The 21,082-nt window shown below is 51.4% G+C and overlaps 1 protein-coding gene across 6 annotated transcripts; it reads right to left on the reverse strand.

Annotated features, from left to right (window-relative positions):
* Positions 1-68: 68 nt before the first annotated feature.
* Positions 69-20,876, reverse strand: COQ8B (coenzyme Q8B). Of its 6 annotated transcripts, XM_013047651.2 has the most exons (16): positions 20,791-20,876; positions 19,221-19,326; positions 17,703-17,807; positions 17,446-17,565; positions 17,234-17,300; positions 15,586-15,663; positions 12,577-12,699; positions 12,355-12,440; positions 11,092-11,232; positions 10,917-10,998; positions 10,093-10,186; positions 7,457-7,598; positions 7,214-7,321; positions 4,477-4,542; positions 1,346-1,432; positions 69-927 (listed from the first exon to the last, which is right to left on the reverse strand). In XM_013047651.2, exons 3-16 carry the CDS (start codon positions 17,802-17,804, stop codon positions 646-648), a joined length of 1,578 nt encoding a protein of 525 aa, XP_012903105.1. In that variant the 5' UTR covers positions 17,805-17,807; positions 19,221-19,326; positions 20,791-20,876; the 3' UTR covers positions 69-645. The 6 variants fall into 6 exon arrangements, with proteins under 6 accessions (XP_012903105.1, XP_012903106.1, XP_012903102.1 ...); XM_013047652.2 differs by lacking the exon at positions 17,703-17,807; XM_013047648.2 differs by lacking the exons at positions 19,221-19,326; positions 20,791-20,876 and adding an exon at positions 18,232-18,335.
* Between the last annotated feature and the right edge of the window lie 206 nt (positions 20,877-21,082).

A 21,082-nucleotide genomic window follows, 5' to 3' on the forward strand; every position in this document is an offset into this window, starting at 1 on the left:
ATCTGCACCTGGAGGCAGGCTGAAAGCTCCTCCACCCCCACCCCTCCCAGCGCAGAGAAAAGAGCCGGGAAGGGGAGCCGCTTTTATTCCGTCTGAAGTTTCAAACACCCTCCCCTACCCCCTCCCCAACACATAGAAAAGAGGGAGCGGAGAAGAAGGGGGAGAACGCAGCTGGTGGAGGGGTGAGGGCAGCAAAGGTGAGGGCTGCCTTCACTAACTCCCTTCCCCTTTCATTGGCCAGATAGATGGGAGACCTGAGGCAGAGAGAGGTGAGGGGCTCCCCATCTACAGGAGTCTGGATCTGCATGCCTACGCGCAGGGGGCCTAAGGCTCTTAAATGTGGACAAAAATAAGTTAATTCCTGGCGCAGAGTTCCTGGATGCCCGCTTTGGAGTGGGGAGAGCAGGAGATGGGGGTGTGAAGCTGGGAGTTCCCTAGCCCAAGGGTTCCCCAGCTCCTAGGAAAGGAGTGAGGCAAGACAGGGAAGCCGGAGGGGGTGGTCTCCCAACCTGCAGGAGAATGGAAAGGAGACATCACAGCACCACCTCCCCTCCATGGCCTGCTTTGGGGCCAGAATCCCTGGATGAAGGCTGTCTAAGGGGTCTGACCAGGCATCCCCTTTGGTCAGGAGGCCGCAGGCAGCGGCTACGCCTGGCGACTGGCCCAGTAGCGGTGGTAGGTGTCCTGGAAGAGATCCCGGCAGGCAATGTGGGCGCGGAGGCGGGCGCAGGCCAGGAAAGCCCCTGCCAGCTTGCGGTGCAGGGCGTAGGTCTCCTCGGGCGGTGGGCGCAGCCGGTGTCGCAGCAGCACGGGGATGAGGCCCTGCACTCGGCGGGCAGTGTCACCAGCCCCAAAGTCATAGGGGCCAGGGGTGGCGAAGGGTTCCCCCAGGATCATCACTGCCTCCATGTGGGCCTCCGAGAATGCCTGTGCATGGGGGAGAGCAAGAGGCACGCAGGGTGGAGGGACGGGCCTCCACTCAACCCAGAAGGGACAAACCCCCTGGTCTCCCTTGTCCTTTCAACTGTAAACACAAGCCCCCCACTCCCTGATGAGTCGTAAGCAGACTCCCCTCCTTCTAGAGCCCCTAGGCCTCCCCAGAGTGGCCCTTTACTTCCTCTCAGAGTCTCAGTAGACAAGCAGCCCTCTCTCTCTCTATAACAAACAGCTCCACTTCCCCACCCCCAATAGCTACCAGCAGACCCCCACTCCCTCCCTCTAGAATAAAATGGGACCCATTTCCTTCCGGTTTCTGAGTAGCAAAGCAGCCTTCATTCCCCCGACTCCTCCCTGGAGCCCCCCAGTAGAGATAAGCAGTCCCCAACCCCTCTCTAGTGTTTCCAACCTTGGTTTCAAAGCCTGTGAGGAATCTGAGATCCCGGGATTTCTGCAGGACCCGGTCTCTGTCTCCATTGGCTGCTGCCATCACCACCTGGGGAAATGGGTGTTTGGTAGAGGTCAAAGGCCAAGGGAGTGGGGTTCAAGGAGGGCTCTGGAAAACTGGCCTGTTACTCCCTACATTCTGGTCTACTTAAGCCCTCTCCCCTAGAAGCTGCTCCCTCCTCACCTTGCCCCTGTCTGTATCTCCTCCCTTGGGCCTGTTCCAGAGCCTGGCAGGGATGGAAACAGGGTAAGGGGGTGGTCAGGGGATTTTCCCACTTGGCCTAGAATGTAGAGCCTGCCTGGAAACTACAACAGTGAAACAGCTGGAGGAAAATAAATGTCAACTGTTATTCGTGGGTCCAAACACTCAACTGGACAACTATGTGACCATGACCCAGAACTCCATCTGAGGTGGCCACTGGGCCATCTCTGTAACGGCCTGATTGATGTCTGTCTCCTGCACTGGGCTTTGCACCCCCGAGATGCCAGACTTGTAGCACGAGGCCTGGCATTCAGGTGGCCCTCGGTGAACCTGTTTGGCAAAGAAGCACGTGGAGCACCAGCCATGGGGGTGCGTGGGGAAAGCAGGAGTTGAGCTGAGGGCTCGGACAGACAGAAGTGAGAGCCAGCCTGTCAGGGGTCCATCCCAACTCTGCCACTTGCTGGCTGAGAGATTTGGGGCAAGGCGCTCAGCCTTGGCCCTCGGCATCCTCATCTGTGGAGCTGGGACGATAGGAGGATTGTCCTCATGGAGGGGCTGTCGGGAGACAGGAAGAGGTGTCTGTGGCGTGTGGTGGGCTGTGCCTGCATGTAGGGTCTGCCACGACCATGAGGAGCCATGACCGTGAGGAGCCACCGCTATCAGCAGATGGATGGTAAGGTCCCTACTTCACGGAACAGCAAGGCCAGGAGGGAAAACATTAACCACTTTCTCGGGAGGATGGGGAATACAGGATTCAATCTGACAGTTCCAGTCTGTCTCAGCTCCCCCTGCCCGAGCCTGTCTGGCCATCTGTCAGGCCTGTGGTCTTCGGGGACTGATGTGACAGGGCTTTTTTAAACTGGAAAAGGCTGGGGAGACCAGAGGAGAGCCAAATAGGCCTGGGGGCTGGGTTAGGGGAACACACAAGATGTCCCACCCACCCAGAGAGAAAGGCCTTGGCTTTGTGCATCAAGGGATTGGAAGAGAGGGCCCAAGGTGCCTCTGTATGTGTGTGTGCACATGTATGCGCACATGTGTGTATGCACAGGTTGGGGGTAGGGACTCCCAGCTCCTCTTTCCTGTCCCTATGTCAGGGATGGCCCCACCATCCCTGAGTCCCCAAGCCAGAGCCCTGGGCCTTGTCCTCTACTCCCTTCCCTGGGCTCCCAGTCCCCCAGTCTCAGGAAGTTTTCTAATTCTGTCCCTCCCCTGCTCAAATCCCTTCTGGGAGTTCCCCCAGCACCTGGATAAAGTACAAGGTGCCCAGCATGGCTTTTCAGACTCAAGAGTGATTTGGCTCCAGCCTCATCGCTGGCTCCTGCTCCACCCTGCACCTGCTGGCCCAGTCAGAAATGAACTTCCTTTTGGTCCTCGAGGACTGACTATTCAAAGTGTGGTTCCTATACCAGTCACTCTGGCATCAGCTGGGAGTGTGTTAGAAATGCAGCATCTTAGGCCGGACTCCAGAGCACGATCTGCACTGAACAGGCATGGGGGGCCGGTGGGTGTCTCACAGACACTGAAGTTTGAGAAGCGCTGCTCTAATGGGAATATCCCTTCTCTCCTCTTGGCCCTTGTATGTTTATCAGTTTGGGATACCCTCCTTGCCTCTTCCTGATTGGTCTCCTTGTCCCTCAGGTCACAGTCCTGATGCCTCTTCCTCCAGGAAGCTCTCCCTGACCCCCTAGACTGGCCCAGGCTCCCCCTCTGGGCTCCTACCATCTCCTATGCTCCCCCATTCCAGCCCTGGCCGCTCTGGGTTCTTACTGTCTCTCCCTGTCCTGGGCTGTGAGCTCCGTGAAGGCAGAGACGGGGCTGGGTTAGTCACCGGGTTGGTATTGCCCAGGACAGGGCTTGGCACAAGGGGTTGTCAGAGAATGCTGGAACTGATGAGTAAAGGAGTAGCAGGCCCCCGTCAACGAGTCCATCTCAACAAATTAATGAGATGCCTTAGCTAGGTGGGTGGGAAGAACAGGCAGCAGATGTTCCTGAGGAGAAAGCTGCCCCTAAGGGAGCAGCCGGCCAGAGAGATATGTGAGTGTGAGGCTGAAGGCCCGGGACAGCCTGGGGTGTGGGGAGGTGGCAGGATGGCCACTGTGGGCCATCAGGGGCTAGTCAGGGTTCGGTCGGGAACACGGGCTCTGGGCCCAGGCTCCCAGAGTCTGAATCCCAGGTCTGCTGTCACCTAGGCCAAGTGATTTCACCTCTCTGAGCTCTAGTAACTTCATCTGTAAAGTGGGACTAAAAATGGTCTTAACCCGAGGCACCTGGGCGGCTCAGTCAGTTTAAGCCTCTGCCTTCAGCTCAGGTCATAATCTCAGGGTCCTGGGATTGAGCCCTGCGTCAGGCTCTCTGCTCAGTGGGGAGTCTGCATCTCCCTCTGCCCCTACCCCAACTTGTGTACCTGTCTGCATGTGCTCTCTCTCTCAAATAATTTCTTTTAAATAAATACATTTTTTAAAGATTTTATTTATTTGGCAGAGATCACAAGTAGGCAGAGAGGCAGGCAGAGAGAGGGAAGCAGGATTCCCTCTGAGCAGAAAGCCTGATGCAGGCCTCAATCCCAGGACCCTGAGATCATGACCTAAGCCGAAGGCAGAGGCTTTAACCCACTGAGCCACCCAGGTGCCCCAAAATAAATACATTTACAAAAAAAAAAAGCCTAAAAATGGCCCTGACCCCATACAGTTACTCTGTGGTTTAAATCAGTTACCACATGGACAGCACCTCAAACAGTACCTGACATTATTTTAAGGGCTTTTTATTTATTCATTATTACTATTAATATTATATATTATTTCTTAATTCCAGATACTGTACTTCTCCTTCTCACCCTCGCCTCAGTATCGGGCTTGAGGCCCTTCAAAGACCTCAGGGTTGGGGGGACTCACCTCGATGTAATGGTCTGTGAATTCCGTCCCAAATTCCCGGCTTGCACCGAAGTCCAACAGGGTCACCTGGGACAAGGGATGGTGAGAGGGAAGCTGGGAGTCCACCACCACTCCCCACCGGCTGAGGTTAGGGGGGACCCAGGTCCATTCCCACACTGTGCCCCTCATCAGAATCCCTGCCCTGCTGACCCCCTGGATTCCTGGCCTCCCATCTCCACACTTCTTATCCACCCCCATATGAAACTGAAGGGACCTGGCTTTGTTGATTCTATCTTTATAATAATATGTGTTAGGCATAGAAAAAAAAAATCTAAAGAATAATAAAATATGGGGCACCTGGGTGGCTCAGTAGGTTAAGCCTGCGATCAAGCCCCACATCCAGCTCTCTGCTCATCAGGGAGCCTGCTTCCTTACCCCCTCTGCCTGCCTCTCTGCCTATTTGTAATCTCTCTGTCAAATAAATAAATAAAATCTTTAAAAAGAAAGAATAATAAAATATGTGGGGAAAAAATGAACATCCAAAATCCCAGCGGCCCACTTAAAATGTTCAATATTATCAAACCAGGTGGAGCCTCCCATGGACCCTGGCCTGATCCGACCTCCTCCGTCCTCTCTTCCAGGGTCACCACTTTCCCAGGATTATCATTACCAAACTATTATTTTCTGAAATTCCCATGTGTGCATTTCTACATTCTCTACATATGTGTGCACCTGTGAACAATAAGGAGGCATGCTACTATGTGTGTTTTAAAACTTCATATAAACAGTATTTATGATAGTTATCCTGCGGCTTATTCTTTGTGTCCAACATGGTTTTGCAACTTATCCCCATTGCTATGTGCAGCCCTGGCCCATTCATTTTTTCTTCGCTGTGTAAGGACTTCATCATGTAAACACATCAAAGTATATTTATCTGGCCAGTGGACACTGTGGTTGTTTCTGGGTTCTGCTATTAGAAACAGTGCCCGATGGGTACATGTATGAGAGTTTTGCTAGGGCAGTGGAGTTCACACTATTGATCAGAACCCACAGCAAGAAATACACCTTATAGGGGTGCCTGGGTGGCTCAGCCATAAAGCTTCTGCCTTTGGCTCAAGTCATGATTCCAGGGTCCTGGGATCGAGTCCCACATCAGGCTCCCTGCTCAGCCAGAAGCCTGCTTGTCCCTCTCGCATACCCACTGTTTGTGTTTCCTCTCTCACTGTCTCTGTCAATTAAAGAAATAAAATCTTAAAGAAAGAAAAAAAGAAAGAAAGAAAGACAGACACATTGCTTTTGGGCACCAGTACCCAGGCACACCCAAATATAAGGTCAAACAAAAGCATCCTGAAATAATATGGATCCCTCCCATCTGTGACATACTGTTATCTTCTATTCTATGGCTTTAAAACAAAAGATCCTGTTGAGACACAATAAATTGATGTCAGGACTCATATCACCGCCCCTCTCATTCCAAGTTACAAAAATATTTCCTTGTGGTGTGAGCCTCACAGCGACACAGGCTATCTGTGCACTTGGCAAGGAGGGGGTGGCAAGGGACTGAGGCTGGGGACTCAGTGGGGCCACATCACACTCAGCAAAGGGCTCAGACTTGATCCTGAGGTGGACATGGAGCTATGAAAGGGACAGTTCAGCCAGGTTTCTGTTTTCAAAAGATCCCTCTGGGGATGGGATGCATACAGACCATGTTAGAGAGCCGTTTGGCAGTCATGCTCACTGAGTCTTTCAATCCAAACTCTTACTCCAGGCCTTTGGCTACCCTGTGTCCTCTGCTGGGAACACTCTTCCCTTTTCTTCAGGTGGCCGTTCCCTTCTCATCTTTCTGGTTTCAGCTTTTTTTTTTTTTTTTTTTTTTTTTAAGATTTTATTTATTTATTTGACAGACAGATCACAAGTAGGCAGAGAGGCAGGCAGAGAGAGGGGGAAGCAAGCTCCCTGCTGAACAGAGAGCCCGATGCCGGGCTCAATTCTAGGACCTTAAGATCATGACCTGAACTGAAGGCAGAGACTCAACCCACTAAGCCACCCAGGTGCCCCTGTTTTCAACTTTAATGGCACTTCCTTCGAGAAGCCTTACTTGACCTCACCTACCCTGTGCCGGGTCAGCCATTTCCCTGGCTCCCTGCAGCCCCCTGTGCCTCCCCTGTCACTGACCACTCCAACCTGCGCTTCCCCATCATGGTACTAACTACTCAGTCATCACTGTCTGGTCACGGGTCCCTCCACAGGACTGGGAACTCTGAGAAGGTGATGATCAGGGAAGTCTTGGCATCACTGTCAAGAGGCAGTAGATGCTTGGTGTGTTAAATGAATGACGGGTGTGGTAGCGATGACTAACTGCCTTCCTAAAGCTGTTGCCGCTAGGGAACCATTGCGGAGATTCCATTTCCCAACGTTCCTTGCGCCTAGCCAGGCCGTGTGACCAGTTCTTACCAATGGAATGGTACGAGGGCGGGCAGCAGCGGAGATAATGTGTCACTGCTGGCAAAAGCAATTAGGCAGGGCGCTACCCTCTTAACCTCTCTTTCCCCCTTCACTGGAAGTAGAGCATTTCAAGGCCTAAGGGATGGTGCCATCACAGAAGGGAAGGAGCCTGGGTCCCTGAGTCACCATATGGAAGAGGGCCACTCCAGCCTGTCATGTGGGTCATAACTACTGTTGGGCTGAGCTAAAGAAATACAGGAAACTGTCTCTTAAAGCAGCTAATGTACCATGAGCCACATCATAGGGAACCAACCTGGTGGCTGGAGGCATCATAGAGGAAGTTGGCCCAGTTGGGGTCTGTCTGCATGAATCGGAACTCGAACAGCTCCCGCAGACACAGCCTCAGGAGCTGGAAGCAGATCTGCAGTGGGGAGGAGTAACAGACATGTCAGCCCGTCGGCCCCTCTAGAGCACTCTCTGGCCAGGAGGCGGATTGTGGGCCCGCCAGCCCTGCCCAGGGGCAGCGCTCTCCCTACTGTCCCTCGAGCCCCTGTACCTGGTTCCGGATGTCCTGGCTCAAGCTCTGGCACTGGTCCAGGGGCACCCCTCCGGCCAGCTCCATGCCCAGCACCCGTGTTGTGCATAGCTCGTTAATCACAGCCGGTACCCGGAAGAAGGGATCATCTGCCAACAACTGCCTGGGGCAGAAGGGAGGGGAAGGGACAGGACTTCAAGCTTCAGGCCCCTGTGGCCCACCTTGAGGCCTCCTCTTCCTCCTCCTCTGAGAAGTGCTCCCAGAACAGTCTCTGTCTTGCCTTCCCTCCTCGCACCTGTCTAGCTTGAGTGATGGCCAATAGCTGGCCAGACTGACATTCATTCAGACACTTCATTCACTCATTCATCAGATTATCTCCATAGTGCTACTCTGCGCCTACCCCTAAGCTGGCTGCTGTCGGAGCCCCAGTTACCATTTCCCTACTGGGAACACTTCTATGACTTCTGGTTGCTCCAGTATAGAGCTCAATGTATTAAGCTTGATGAACGTAATTTTTTTTTTAAGACTTTATTTATTTGACAGACAGAGATCACAAGTAGGTAGAGAGACAGGCAGAGAGAGAGGAGGAAACAGGCTCCCTGCTAAGCAGAGATCCCGATGAGGGGCTCAATCCCAGGACCCTGGGATTATGACCTGAGCCAAAGGCAGAGGCCTTAACCCACTGAGCCACCAAGACGCCCCTGACCATTACTTTTTCATCAATTTATTAATTAACCAACCCCCCAAAAAATTGCTGATATACCAATCTCCAAGTCCATAGTGATATTCATTGGCCACTCCTTGGAGGCATTACTTTGAATACTGGTTAATACTAACTTCTTCTTGGGACACCTGGGTGTCTCAGTTGGCTAAGTGTCTGCCTTCAACTCAGGTCATGATCCCAGGGTCCCAAGATCAGGTCCTGCATCAGGCTCCCAGGGAGCCTGCTTCTCCCTCTACCTGCTGCTCCCCCTGCTTGTGCGTGTGCTCGCGCACACTCTCTCTCTCTCTCTCTGATAAATAAATAAATAAATAAATAAATAAAATCTTGAAAAAAGAAAAATACTGTGGCGCCTGGGTGGGTCAGTGGGTTAAGTGTCTGCCTTTGGCTCAGGTCATGATCCCAGGGTCCTGGGATCGTGCCCCGCATCAGGCTCTCTACTCAGCAGGGAGCCTGATTGCCCCTCTCTCTCTGCCTGCCTCTCTGCCTACTTGTGATCCCTGTCTGTCAAATAAATTAAAAAGAAAAAAATACTGACTCCTTCTTGGTGTCTGTCCCTGAATGGGACAATGCGGGGTGACAGAGCAGTGAATGAGTTCTGGGCCTGCCCTCCAGACACCAGAGACCTCACTCTAACAAAAACACACACAGACCAATAATAGACTGAGTTCAGTGTAAGATTTGGGAGGCAAAGAATATGAGCAAGATCCATGGCTGAGATCTATGGGATGATTGGGGCTGGGGGCAGGGGGGTGGGGAGGGCCAGGGGAATGATCCAGGATTTATTCTAAGGGCACTGGGAAATCCTGGAGGGAACGGGGCTACCAGATCCCCCAAAGGACTGCCCTGGCCCAGCCCACTTCATCCTCTTCTCTTCATCGTCCGTCAGTCCCATTTAGGGGCTTGTATTTTTGTCCTTGTTTGTAAAATCTCTGATGCTCATCCTGGGCCAGGCCCTGAGCCAAGCATTTAATTAACACAATCCCCTTCCCTCCCTCACTCTCCTATGAGGATGCTGCTCTCCTGAGGGTGCAGATTCAGGCCACCCAGCCAGTTAAGGGCTGACCTGGGACTGGATCCCACTTCTGGGTCCAGGGCCCATTCCGGGAATCACCGCCCTCTGCTGTCCCTTCTCTTGCTCTGTATCTATAGACCTTGGCTCAGGACACCCACGGGCCATGCAGCAGAGGACCTCCTGGAGTGTAATTAACTGCTGGACACCACAAAGCTTTGAAGATACAACCACTTTGTTCCCCTGTAATGAAGTTCATTCATTTTCGCTGCTATATGACATTCCGCTGGTGAGCGGACCGTCGTTTATTATATACCTTGCTGAATTCAATAGATTTGAGTTGGGTCTAGTTTGGGGCGACTGCTGCTCGGAGCGTTCTGGAAAAGGCTGATGGTGTATACCAGCCTAAGTGTCCCTACAACATCTGTTTAGCAAGGAGGGCGTTTACAGGGTTGCATATGGATGCTGGGCCTTAGTGAGGCCAGACTGTTCTCCAGTCTGGTTTGCTGATGGCAAAACCTCCTCCTTCCCACAGCAGATAAGAGATGACCTGGGGCCCCGTTCTCTCCCACCGGTGACACTGTCGGACTGTTAATGCTTTGTCCGTCCAACGGTGTGAGGGTATCTCATGCCTGCTGACAAATCCATCTCCCCCACCAGACTATAGTGGTCATGCATCCCATTTGAAAGATGAGAAAACTGACAAGAGAGAGAAAGTGACATGCCCAAGCTCACAGAGGACACAGGGGATAAATCAAGTCAGAAGTGAATGGAGGGAGGAGGGATAAGCAAATGAAGAGACACAGGAGTTTGCTGGCTCTACCCCAGGCCTCCAGCTGCCAGTGGCTGTGGAAGGATCCACTTCCCACTCATCCCGGGAGGGGAGCTAGGGGTCCTGGGCGGCCCTCAGGGTGCTCAGCTCACCTGAAGCTCTGGGCACAAGCCGCTTCACGACGGTAGTCACACTCCCAAGCCAGTTCCTGCTGCAAGGCCCGCAGACTCTGCTCAGCGAACAGGCCTGAGGGGACAGCCATGTCGGGCAGGGAAGGCCATAGCCTGTCCCCATCATGACAGCCTCCCCCCTGGGCTTTCCATTCAGGGATGTCTTCTCTTGCCAGTCATGTCTCTCGCTGTCTGCCATCATCCCTCACACCTCCCCCAGGCCTTTTACCACATCATCTACCCACCCTCACTCACCTCCACTCCATCCCTCACACAGCTGCGGCCTCTCCTGCAGTCTCCCCCCTGGGGTCTCTTTCTCGGGCACTCGTGCCAGGCCCCAGGCATCTCTTTCACAGTCCCACATGCCACTGACCCTGTCTCTTTTTCATCATTTCTCATACTGTTCTCAGGGCCTCAAAATCTTACTTCCATGGAGGTCCCCTTCCTCCCCAATACACACACACAAGGTCCCGCTTACATGCCCTTCCTGCTTCTGTGGCTCTTTTCCAGACCTCAAGGCCCTCTCTGGATGCCCTGTGTGTCTGTTTCTGACACATTTCAGTGTGGGCTTCTGTCTCTGGGTCAGTCAGAATGTCTGTTTGTCTTTTTCTCATACTTTCAGACTGTCTGGGCTCTCCCTGCCTGGGTGTCCTTTCTTTCTGTCTCACACTCATGGACTTGCACATTCACCAGCGCTCACACCTAAGAGCACACCCTGCCCCCAGCTGGCCTCTCCCCACCCCATCAGCCCCACTTTCTCCCTGCAGGGGGTCCCTCCCGCAGTCAGGGGTGAAGTGGCCCCTCACCCTCGGGCAGGGCCACACTCATCTTGAGCACCGCCAGCAGGTTCTGGACATCACTCTGGATGCTCTGGGCCACGCCTGGGTACTGTGAGCAGGGAGGGAAGGAGGGCAGGACTCATGCCTCTGGGACCCCAGGGTGCCCTCTCCCACCCCTGCCGCTCCCCCCTCCCCCGCTCACCTGGATCTTCACGGCCACCTCCGTCCCATCCCTCAGTGTGCCCTGGTGCACCTGCCCGATCGAGGCTGCAGCAAAGGGCACCTCCTCTAAAGAGGCTACCTTGGCCTGCCAGTCCTTGCCAAGCTCCTCTTCGAGAACTTTCTGTAGACAGTGGTTGAAACAATCATCGTTGCAGTTAAGGACAGGGAGATTTATGGGCTGGAACCTGTCCACGGTGGCTCTGGGAGGGGCAGTCATGACCCAGGGCCACAGGGCCAGTGAGCAGAGAGATCAGAAGGCAGGCAGGCAGCTCGATCAGGATTCTGCACCCTCACCCAGTCACTAGAACAGTTCGTGTCTTGGGCACTTACTTGGGGCTGGGCACTGTGCCAACCTACTCACAGACACAATCGCTTTTAATTAAGAAAACTAGTACTGGGGTGCCTGGGTGGCTCAGTCAGTGAAGTGTCTGACTCTTAATTTCGGCTCAAGTTACAATCTCAGGCTATGAGATCGAGCCCCGCATCAGGCTCTGCGCTCAGTGCAGAGTCCGCTTGAGGTTGTCTCTCCTCCGCCCCTCCCCCACTGGCCTCACTCGCATGTGTGCTCTCTCTTAAGTAAATAAATCTTTTAAAATAACTAGTAATAGAGGCGCCCGGGTGGCTCAGTTGTTAAGTGGCTCCTTTCAGCTCAGGTCATGATCCCAGGGTCCTGGGATTAAGTCCCACATCGGGCTCCCCACTTGGCGGGCAGCCTGCTTCTCCCTCTCCTGCTCCCCCTGCTTGTGTTCCCTCTCTTGCTGTCTCTCTCTCTGTCAAATAAATAAATAAAATCTTTAAAAAATAAAACAAACTAGTACTAATAACAGTCAGAACTTGCTTTCACTTGTGGTGTGTCAGGGTCCCTTTCCCAGTGCTTTACAAATACTCACTTATATAACCCTACAATGCAGGGGTTCCTATCACTATGGCCAGTTACAGATGAGGTAACTGAGGCACAGAGAGGTGAGGCCACATGTCTGAGATTATGCAGGCAGGACTGGGCAGAGCCAGGATTTGAATGCACAAAGTCCAGGCCCCTAACCACTGCACCCCCTGCCTCTTTGGCAACTGTGATGAAGCCCTGAGCCTGCCCAGGACTGCATGAAGTACTCCACGTCATTCTCTCATGTCATCAACTCAATAGCTCTCTGAGATGTGTGCTTTAGTGATGCCCATTTTACAGCTGGGGAAACTGAGGCTTCAGCAAGGAAGCCAGGGCAGGCTTCCCTGATGGGGCACTCACCAGCATCTGCCAGCGGGGCATGAAGTCGGCACTCTGGCGGACGCGCTCGAAGATGCGTTGCAGCTGAGGACTGATGAAGCTGTTATCTGGGGAGATGGGGGTGTGGAATGAGGGAAGCGGTGAGGGAGGAGGCAGGGAGGCGCCCCTGTGGGGGGTATCTGAAGTCAGAACTTGCAGGTGGGTGGGAGTGCTGAAGGAGTGAGGTCAAGAGTCATGGCGTACCCTGGATGCTGAGCATTTGGCCGACCTTGAGGGCGGCCCCCCGCACTGTACACAAGGTCTGCACAATCCGCTCGGCATTGGCCTCTGACAGGAAAGGGCTGGAGCCTGGCCGGGAGCTGCTCTCTGGGGTGGAGAGAATAATCACTGGTATTACACCCACAGAAGAAGTCATTATAGCATCACTGCATAACCCCCAGGATGGCTAAAATGAAACCGACAATACCAAGTGTTGACAAGGATGTGGGGCAGCCTAAACACCCATAAAGCTGATGAGCGTCATGGCTCAAATCCTTTGGGAAGTTTCCAGTACAGCACATGCCTAAAGCCAATGTCACTTCTCTCCTAGGTATGTACCTAGGAAAAGGCAGATGTGTGTCCACTGACAGTTATCCCAAGATGGTTCACAGCAGCACTATTCATAATGGTCCCTAGCTGGAAATAACCTAATGACAAAGGCATGCTGGGAGAGTCACAGAGTGTCTCCTACAGCACTGAATATACGACCTCCCTCTAACCACAGCAATACAGAGGCATCCCTCCGACAGAATGTTGAGCAAATGCAGCCAGATAAGTATGAGGACATGCTCTCTGATTACACTGGTATAAAGAGCAAAACCAGTCAAAATTAATCTTGGGGGTCAGAAGTCCAGAGAGTGGTTTCCCTTGGTGGGGATGAGTAGCCAAGACAAGACAGATAGGAGCTTCTGGAGGAGACAGTGATTCTCAAAGTGTGGTTCTGGGAACCCTGAGAGTCCCCAAGACCCTTCAGGAGGCTCTGTGAGATCAAAACTATTTTCATAATCATATGAATGTTATTTGCCTGTTTTTACTCTCATTCTTCCATAAAGGCTCAGTGTAGTTTTCCCAGAAACTCCATGACCTGGGATGATGCCATTGCTCTGATGACTGATGGAATGCATGTGTGTGTGTATTCATGCATTCAAAAAATATCTTTTCTCCTGAAACTAATATTACACTATATGTTAACTAATTAGAATTTAAACAAAACTTGAAACAGAAAAAAATTGTTTTAACCTCTAATGCACTAAATATCCATAAATATAACCCCAAAATATATACAACCAGGTTCTTTGGGGTCCTCATTCTATTTTTTATGGCCATGTAATTCACAAACCAGGTAACTCACCAATTTAAGGCATATAGTTCAATAGCTTCTAGGACATTCAGAGCTGTACAACTATCACCACAAGCAATTTTGGAACATTTTCCAGTCCCAAAAGAAACCCCGTATCTATTACCAGTCACCCCCCCATTTCTCCCAACCAACTGCTCCAGCATCCCCAGGAACCATTAATCTGAACTCTTTATGAATATACTTGTTCTGGACATTTCCTATGAATGGAATCATACGGTATGTGTCCCATTGTGTCTGGCTTCTTTCACTTAGGATAGTTTTCGAGATTCATCCACATTGTAGCAGCGATCAGCACTTCATTCCCTTTTCTTTCTTTCTTTCTTTTTTTTTTTTTAAGATTTTTACTTATTTATTTGACAGACAGAGATCACAAGTAGGCAGAGAGGCAGGCAGAGAGAGAGGAGGAAGCAGGCTCCCTGCTGAGCACAGAGCCTGATGTGGGGCTCGATCCCAGGACTCTGGGATCATGACCTGAACTGAAGGCAGAGGTTTTAACCCACTGAGCCACCCAGGCGCCCCGATTCATTCCCTTTTCTAGCTGAACAGTATCCCCCCTGTGTGACTATTAGATATTTTGTTCATTTATTTCTACGCTGTAAGGGTGTGCAGGGATCCTATGGCCAAGTTTGCCAACTGCTGTCTCAGGGTTTCCTGATCTGGGCACACAGATGTATCCATTTGGTGAAAATGAACTGAGCTATATGCTTAGGAGATGTGCCTGGCTCTACATGCAGATTATAGGATTATTCAATAAAGCATTTATTAAGATTTTATTTATTTGATAAAAAAATTACTGAGCTCTTTATCTAGCTAGGGCTCACTCTGTGTAAAGCAGAATTCCAAGTGTCTCTGTGGCTTCCCTGGCTGAATCCCCACAAGGAGCCCAAAAGTAAGAACTACCAATGCCTCAGTTTTCAAGGTGAGGAAGCAAGACATTCAGAGAGGTACAGAGCCTGGCTGGGGGTCACACAGCACAGAGGTGGCAGGGCAGGGGACAGACTCAGTTTGGGCTTACCTCAAGCCTAATCCTCCACTTCTACCCACCTTTTTATTTTGGGGAGAAAAAAAAATCCAAATGAACAGAAAAGTCACATGCCCAGTATCACGGACACCCACGTATCCAGCTCAAACTTTTTTTTTTCCCCCCAATTCAAAATGTTGACCTTCAGCCTCACCTGCATAATTTATCTGTGTGTATGTGCCCAAACACTTGCCCTTATTTTTCATGGGCCCACTTCATGCAGTTGCATACAAACTGTGCTAAAAATAAGGATATTCCCCTATTCAATCACAGTGCCATCACTGTGCCTATAAAAATGAACACGAATTCTCTCCTATCTGCTCTTCAGTCCAAATTCAGATGTTCCTGGGGGACAAAGGAACTCCCCCAAAGTCTTTGATAGTCATTTTTTCTCAGGCTGCCATTCTATCACGGGTCACACATTCCATTTGTCAGTTCCTATGGCCTTAGTCTCTTTTTCATCCAAAACATCCAACCCCATTTTTGCTTCTAGACGTGAGCTTGTTGGGAAATCTTAGCCACCAGTGCTAATCTCTACTCGTGTCTTTCCGTTTCTGTTGTCCACAGACACTGCCCACCCCCAGACACTCCTATTCTCAGCTTTCCTCTCCTGCTCTGAGTTTTAGGAACTTGACTCCCAATTCTTTTTCTTACACAACAGGCTTCTGCTCCTCATGACCCTGACGGCAGCTTCATGATGACCCTGAGACGGGGGTACATGATCATCCATTTTCCAGATGAGAAAACGGGGCTTGGAAAGGTGAAGCCACTCAGCCCAGGTCACGTAGCAAAGCCAGAATCTGAACCCAAGCAGTGTGGTTCACTCACTCACCTGATGGTAGACGTCCTCCCAGCAGAGACTTCTTGGCCACCTCTGCCAGTGCTCCTAGTCCCAAGCCCACAGCCAGTCCTGGGGAATGAGACAGGAGTCTGGGTGCCTGCCTGCCCCCGGGCCTTGTTACCTGACCCCCGACTGCTCTCAGCCTCTCCCTAAGCAACCTGTCTCCCAGCTCTTTGCTGGCAACTCTCTGGTTCTCTCTTGTCCCCAACTCAGTCTCTTACTTACTCTCTCCCTGCCCAGAGTTCCCTTTGAGGTGCGGCTACCTCTTTCTGCATCACTCTGTCCATGTCTGTCTCCTGGGTCAGCAGTTCTCACCCCTGGCTGCACATCTGAGTCATGTGAGGAGCTACAAGGCCCACCCAGGTACAATAGGAAGTTGAGGTTCTATGGTCTGAAATGAGCCTTAGAATTTATATATATATATAAATATTTTTTTAAGCATCCTGGATGATTCTACCATGCAGTTAAGGGTAAGAAAGCCCCGAAATGATCTCCCTGGGTCTCTGTCTTCCTATGACTCCCATTTCTCTGTTCACACTTTTCTTCATGCTCACCTCTCCTTGCCTAAGTTGGGTTTTCTCCGTCTCTCTGCCTCCCTCCACCTGGCATACCAGTTCAGCCTTCCTCTCTCTGTCCTTTTGATGTTATCTCTCTGGCTTTGATTTCCTCTTCCTCCTCTGTCTCTTTGTCAATAAGACATCTTGAGTCTCTGCCTCTTTCACTGTCACCATCTCTGCAAATCATCATAGCAGCATTTTCTGGGTACTTGCTACACACCAGGAACCATCCCTGGTGCCTTAGACACATAAACTCATTTTATCCTTACAGAAGGAAACCGAGGCTTAGAGAAGTTAAGTAACTTGTCCAGAGTCACAAAGCAAGAGTATGGCAGAATCACCCCTGGAACTCTGGGCAGCCTGATATCAAAGCTCTGACCACTGCATTTAACTTCCTCTTTATACTGTGAATCAGTATCATTAAAATTTGAACCATAATCCACACTAAAGAAAACATATGCATTATAACAGTACATATACATATATTTCATGAAATAAGAACTTCCTTTCTTTTTTTTTTTTTAAGATTTTATGTATTTCTTTGAGAGAGACAGAGCACAAGCAGACGGAGGGGTAGAGGAAGACAGAGAAGCAGCCTCCCAGCAGAGCCTGGGGCTCCATCAGAGGACCCTGGGATCATGACCTGAGCCAAAGTCAGATGCTTAACACCCTGGCCACCCAGGCACCCCATTCTATTCTTTTTTAATGCTGGTTGCAACCCCCTGAATTATTTCATGCAGACTGTGACCTGAAGTTTGAAAACTCCTGCTGCATAACCTGGCGTCAAGTCACTTCGCTTCCCTTTGCCTCTTCTATACGGTGTTTCCTCGTCTATATGGTGGAAATTAACACGCACCAAATTCAGGACAGAAAGATCGAGTGTACATGAGGCCTTGCACATTCCATGTGCCCAATAAATGTTACCTTCCTCTCTCTTTCTCTTGGCTTTGCAGGCCTTTGCCTTCCTTCTCTTTCCATCTCTCACTCCTCTCCCTGTCTCTGATTCACCCTCTCCCCCTTGTTTCGTTCTATAAACATGGCCTCCTCTGATCTAGGTTACAATCTCCCACAGTCACACCTACCCCCAAAGTTGGCCAAGCGGCTGACGCGGGAAGCAGGCACCTTGCGTTCTCGAGAGCGGTCGCTCAGCTGGGAAATGGGGAGAAGGTCTGAGGGTGGGAAGGTGAGCACAGCACCCAGGGAGTCCAACCAACCTGCCACCATACCCTTCCCCAAGCTTGGGAGGCCAGCTGCCTTCAGGGGGTGCTGCTGAATGGGTGGGAGACAATGATACCTGGGGCCGGGGTGTCTTCCTGATCCGGGCATCCCGTATCCTGCGAATGTCCTCCTCACCCAGGCCTCTGCCAAGCCCATCCTTATGAAACATTTGGGGCCGAGAACCCCCACATGGCCCCTGCAAGAAAAGTGGATATTGGTAAGGAGTGGAGTACATGGTATCTGCGTGGCCCTTTTGGAGCCCCCCCCCGTCATTTTACACCCTAAAACCTCCCCCAGCCTCTCCCCCTTGGAGACACCTCTCCAGGCTCTTACCCACCAGTGGGGCCCAGGCCCCAGCGCCCCACAAGGCAAACCGACAGTCCGTCCCAGCTGTCCACAGGTCCCCCGCAGTAAGCCCCCCACCTCCAACCACATCGCCTGGGGGAGAAGGGAGGGATTACTCGGGTAGGGGGTGGCATTGACCTCCCCGCTTTGCCCTCGTCTTTGCTAAGGCCTCACATTTCTCTGTGTCCACCCTAAGATTCCCACCCACTAAAGACTTCCTTTCCTGTTTAATAGTTCCCCCAGTTTCTCCTGGTTCCCTCTCTGGTTGCTAGGAATCCATAGCTCTTTCTGCGCACCTCCCAAAACCCATTTTCGCCCTGTCCCACTCCCCGCCGTTGCTAGGGTCCTCCCCCGTTGCTAGACACCCACAGATTCTCCAGGGCTACCTCTCCACTCCTCTGAGCCCCCCTAGTTGCTAGGCACTACCTTCCTTTTTGTTGCTAGGCACCCACAATTCCTACCCCCTACACCCCAGCCGCCCATTACTGGGCACCTCCCCCCGTTGCTAAGCACCCACTGTTCCCTGGATCCGGGTCCGCTACTAGTGGGAGCCTCTCGCGCTTCCGGGAGTCTCTGCACACCTGCCCCCTCCGCTGAGCTAGCCAATGGCGGAGTAGCACCTCACTGACTGGCGCGTAGCTTGCCCCGCTGTGCGTCAGGGGCGGGACTAGGGGCGTGGCCTGAAGGTGGGCGTTGGGGCTTGCTGGGACTGTTGGGACACCCCGGGAGCCGCGCACGTGCGTGCGGTTTTCTGCCTTTCCCCGCACTTCAGAGTGCCTTGTGCATGGCAGACCTTTCTTTACCCCCCACACCGTCGTTTTTGCAAACATCCCTTACGAACTCCGCATCTCTTCTCTGCACGAACATCTTGCCAACCTACTTTCTTATTTTTAAGCCCAACAGACTGGACGTCTTTCCTTTGAACACACATCTTCCCAGCAAACGTTTCCCTTGCTCCGGGAGCCCCTCCACTTTGCACATCAATCCTCTGCTTCAAACACCCACATGCTGGCACCCATCTTCTTCCCTCGCGCATATAAACACACACGCCTTGCTTGCCAACTGCCCCCCCTCATACACCTTCACACTCAGCCCTTTGCACACTGCTCCCCGCTTCTCTCATACACTCTGATCTCTCTCCGCTCCCCGCCCACCCGCGGGATGGTGTGAGTGGGAGCCCTCTGTTTCCTGTAGGCCTGACATTTCCCAGAACACACTCAGCCAAGATTCCCAGTGCTGAGTCAGGAGCCCTGGCATCCCAGAAAACCAGCTCCTAGCCCATCTGGGTGTCTGTTTGGGGGGCGGGGGTAGGGCAGACGGGCCTAAATCCTGCTCCCCCAACAATAGGCTGACTCACCCCTCCTCACAGTCTGGAATAGAAGCAGCTTGCTGGGGCATCTCTCCCACCACTGGGAGAAGGAAGGATGTGACAGGAGGGATGGGACACTTTCCTCACAGAACCCTCCCCACCCCCAACTGTCTAACCCTTTTGGTTGGAAGTCTGACCTCTCTGTCTCTCTGTGCTGTGACCTGAGAAGATCTCCAACTCTTTCTGGACTTCTTCCCAGTCTGTGTGACTTGTTAGAGGGCTCCTGTATGATTCCTCACTGGTCTGTGAAGAGATGACTCACTTTAGAGCCTTAGGTCTGTACCCAATGCACCCCCCACCATGACTCAATTTCAGGACAAAACACCCCCTGTCACCCTCCAGACGTAAGGGTCTGACTCAGGAGCCGGGTGACAGCAAACCCTTGGGGGCAAAAATATATAAAAAGCACCTATGTCAATAATTAACCCTATAGAACTGTGGCTGGTGCCAAGGCTTCCCCTTTATGAGGTCATATCAAAGGCTACAAGCAAAGGCTAGAGGATAGCAGATTTCTGAACCTCAGTGCTCCGCCTGTAAAATGGGGCTGTGTCCTCTTGCTTAGCGTTAGAGAGAAAGAAGTGCAGTGAAATGGTGTCTGTAACGAGTTTCTCACAGGATCTGGTACAGAACAAGAGCTCTACACATGAGAGAAATTTCTTCTGGAATGGTCATTCTTTCCATTTCTTTCCAAATGGTCATTCTAAGTAAGAACTTAGCATGTACTTTTCTAATGCACACAGCAAAGAAAATCCAGGCAAAAATATTTGCTCTCTTGGTGCTGGCTTCTGATGAGGGCCAAAATAAAAAAAATTAATAAATAACTATATTTAATAAGGTGATATGTGTTAAAGAGAAAAATAAATCAGGAAAGGGGGGGGCAAGGAGTAGAGAGATTTTGAGTTTAAACAGATGTTTGAATGGTCAGGGCAGACCTCACTGAGGAGATAACTGAACAGGAGATAACAGTAACATTTGAACAGAGACCTGAAAGAGGCAGGGAGGGAGCTATTGGAATATCAGAGGGAAAAACATTCCAGGCAGACAGAACAACCAGTGCAAAGGCCCTATCTCAGAGAAATAGCAAAGAGGCCAATAGGCATAGTTAGTGAAGGGGAAAGAGAGGAGGTCTGCAATGTAACTCGAGGCAGATCACTTAGGGGTTAGTGAGTCACAGAGAAGACTATGGCTTTTACTCTGTGGGTTGAGAACCATGGAGGGCTCTGAGTAGAAGAGGACATGATCCCATTTAGAGAAAAAACTCTGAACTTCTGGCTTTTTCTCTCACATCCCCAGCCTCAAAAGCAAGTTCTATCACCCTGTAGGGACCGTGGGCCTGAGTTCAAGTCTACACAACTTAGATTTATGATCTTGGACTCACTGCTTTGTCTTTCTGTGCCTTGTTTTCCTGTTTGTGCAAGAGAATGACGATGATCCCTACCCCACAAAAGTTGGGCATAAACTGTTAAGTACAGCAGCTGGCACAAAGCAAGTAAACAAATGTAAATGTTGTAAATTAATAAAACTCTCGTAATTCTCCTGTGAGGAAATTATCCCCCACTATCCCCTTTTTGCAGAGATGAGAAAACAGAGGCTCAGAGGAGTCTGCGGGGAAAGAGCACCCCAGAAGTGACTGCTAAAGCCGAGATTTGAAGCCAGGCATCCTAGCTTCGGAGTTAAGGTCCTGGCTTGCCCCTCATCTAACCTCACCTTTAGACAAATTCTTTCATGGCTCTGGGCCTCAATAACCCTGTTGGTAAAAATGCTTGGCTCTTGTGGCATCGAACACACGTTTTCTGAAACAATAAAATAATATTATGTATCCTCATTTTACAGGTGAGAAAATTGAGCCTGGGGCTGGGGCAGGAGGAAGGGAAAGTAAGTCACACACTGCAGGTAACACTGCTAGTCAGTGGGGAGGCTGGTCTTGAACCCAGGTCCAAAGGTTTTCCAAGTCTTTGAAAGTCAGTCCGTGCCCCATCGGAAGAATGGGCGCGCTGCT

The sequence above is a fragment of the Mustela putorius genome, unplaced genomic scaffold (genome assembly GCF_011764305.1).
Source record: "Mustela putorius furo isolate JIRA1106 unplaced genomic scaffold, ASM1176430v1.1 tig00000196_pilon_pilon_pilon, whole genome shotgun sequence".
Lineage (NCBI taxonomy): Eukaryota > Metazoa > Chordata > Mammalia > Carnivora > Mustelidae > Mustela > Mustela putorius.